Below are 2,123 nucleotides of genomic sequence, written 5' to 3'. Positions count from 1 at the left end.
AATTAAGGAAATTACACCAAGACACAAGAACTTTTAAAAATATTAATTTGATACTGATATCGATATATATTATTTTAAAGTTTTATGATATTTTCAAATTTATATTTTATTCAAAAATAAAAACATTATCGTTTTCTCAAAACTACATAAAACCGTATTATATCGACATAAAAAAAGAATAAAATGAAACACTGAAATCAAGATATGTCTCGATGCATTGCACGAGTACCATTCTAGTATTAATAACAAATATTAACTTTTTACTTTTTATAAAAAATAGTCATTTATAAAATTATTTTACAACAACATCACAACACATGTATTCCGCTTACATAATTTTTTAAAATAAGAATACAACATTTAATTTAGAGTAAAGTTCAAATTTGATCTCTAATATTTGTAATTTTTAATGGATATTGTCCATAAATTATAAAATCTCGGATTTGGTTCTTTACGTTTATTAATTCCTAACGGTTTTGATCGCTCTGTTTAACGACGTTAACGGTTTTTGTTAAGTTTTCTAAAATAAGGGGTGTTTTAATCGTTTTCACTATTTTTTAATTTTTATTTATATTAAAAACATATTAAATTCATAATTTTAAATTGTAACGGAAAAAGAAAAGAAAAGAATAACCACCATCTTTCGTTTTTCTTTTACCAATGATTTCGGAGAAATAGTAATGAACAAGACCCGTTATGGTACAGACGATGCATTAGAAACATATGATAATTATGTTTCAACTCGGTTGTTTTATTCCACCTCTTAGAAAAAACACAACTTGAATAAACAAAAGCTTAATAGCATGGGCAATACATTTATACAGAACTTCTGTCACGGGCACTCACAATGAAATGTAAATAGTCAATCGAAAACGAATCCACGAAATAATTTGACCTATGGGCAACATCATTGTGGTGAAGGTCGTAATGCCAGATGAATTAATTATTCCCGTGAAGCATTGGACGATATAAAATTTGAAAAATAGATATCAAAAGGTTTTTTTATTGGAAAAGTACGGGTAATAATATGTTTTGCATAAGTTGTCATCAACTAACAGTTATACGTGCAAGTCGTAAAAGACATTTTATTTAGCCCTTAATTATCTCCTATTCAATAAAAACGTATTCTCTTCACCTCAAAAACAAATGGCAATCCGCAATCAAAGGGCATTTATGATATGTTTTCTTCTGAAATCATGTTATAAGCATTTTGTTATGCACATTTTTTTTCCCAAAGCAGAACCGTTGACAAAATAGATAAATAAAACATAAAAACCAAAACCGATATTATCGATTACAACGATTAGAAAACCATAATGGCCGATGAGGACAAGGCAGAGCGTGATCGAATCTTCAACAAGTTTGATGCAAATGGGGATGGTAAGATAACTTCCGCTGAGCTTGGAGAATCTTTGAAGACGCTTGGCTCCGTATCTGCTGAAGAGGTGCAAACTATGATGGACGAACTCGACACTGATGGAGACGGGTACATTTCTTACGAGGAGTTTACTGATTTTTATAATGCCAACAGAGGTTTGATGAAGGACGTTGCCAAAATCTTCTAACTGTTATCTCTTGTTTATTTTACGAAGATATTGTTATTTTTGGTGATGCCTCTCATAATTCATATATTTTTTGGGTTATTTAATGTTTTATATTTGTTATTAGTACAAAATGTAAAATATTTGATAAGAGATATAAATATCAAAAGTAAATTATTTTAAATAGAAAATATTAAATCTAGAGCTATGATGATCGATTTCAACTGGTGGTGAGGCGTCGTAGTCGTATGTTCTTTTGAAAAACCGTTAATACGATGTTGTTTTGATTATTGTTCTTACAGATAGTGATGGCCAAACCGGTCCGGCCTGGCCCAGGACCGGTAATAGGACCGCCGAACGGGACCGGTTATGGTTTTGGAGGGTTTCAAGGGACCGGCCGGACCTGGCCCCGTTTTTAAAAAAGTAGCCAATTTTTTTTTCTAAAATATAGTCGTTATATGACCGTTTATGACCATTTTTTTGGTCTTTTTTGCCTTCTAAACCCTATATATAAGTGTCATGGTTGAAGGATTTACATACCAATTTACAAAGCGCAAAAAAACATTCACAATTCTCGGTTTC

The 2,123-nt window shown here is 30.9% G+C and overlaps 1 protein-coding gene across 1 annotated transcript; it reads left to right on the top strand.

The window, feature by feature from the left end:
- Positions 1-1,316: 1,316 nt before the first annotated feature.
- On the top strand, positions 1,317-1,565 carry LOC112513794 (polcalcin Bet v 4-like). The gene has a single exon (XM_025120153.1). It carries the CDS (start codon positions 1,317-1,319, stop codon positions 1,563-1,565), a length of 249 nt encoding a protein of 82 aa, XP_024975921.1.
- The last annotated feature ends 558 nt before the right edge of the window (positions 1,566-2,123 follow it).

The sequence above is a fragment of the Cynara cardunculus genome, assembly GCF_001531365.2.
Source record: "Cynara cardunculus var. scolymus isolate 2C chromosome LG 5, CcrdV1, whole genome shotgun sequence".
Lineage (NCBI taxonomy): Eukaryota > Viridiplantae > Streptophyta > Magnoliopsida > Asterales > Asteraceae > Cynara > Cynara cardunculus.
This window is presented reverse-complemented; position numbering and strand designations above follow the sequence as displayed.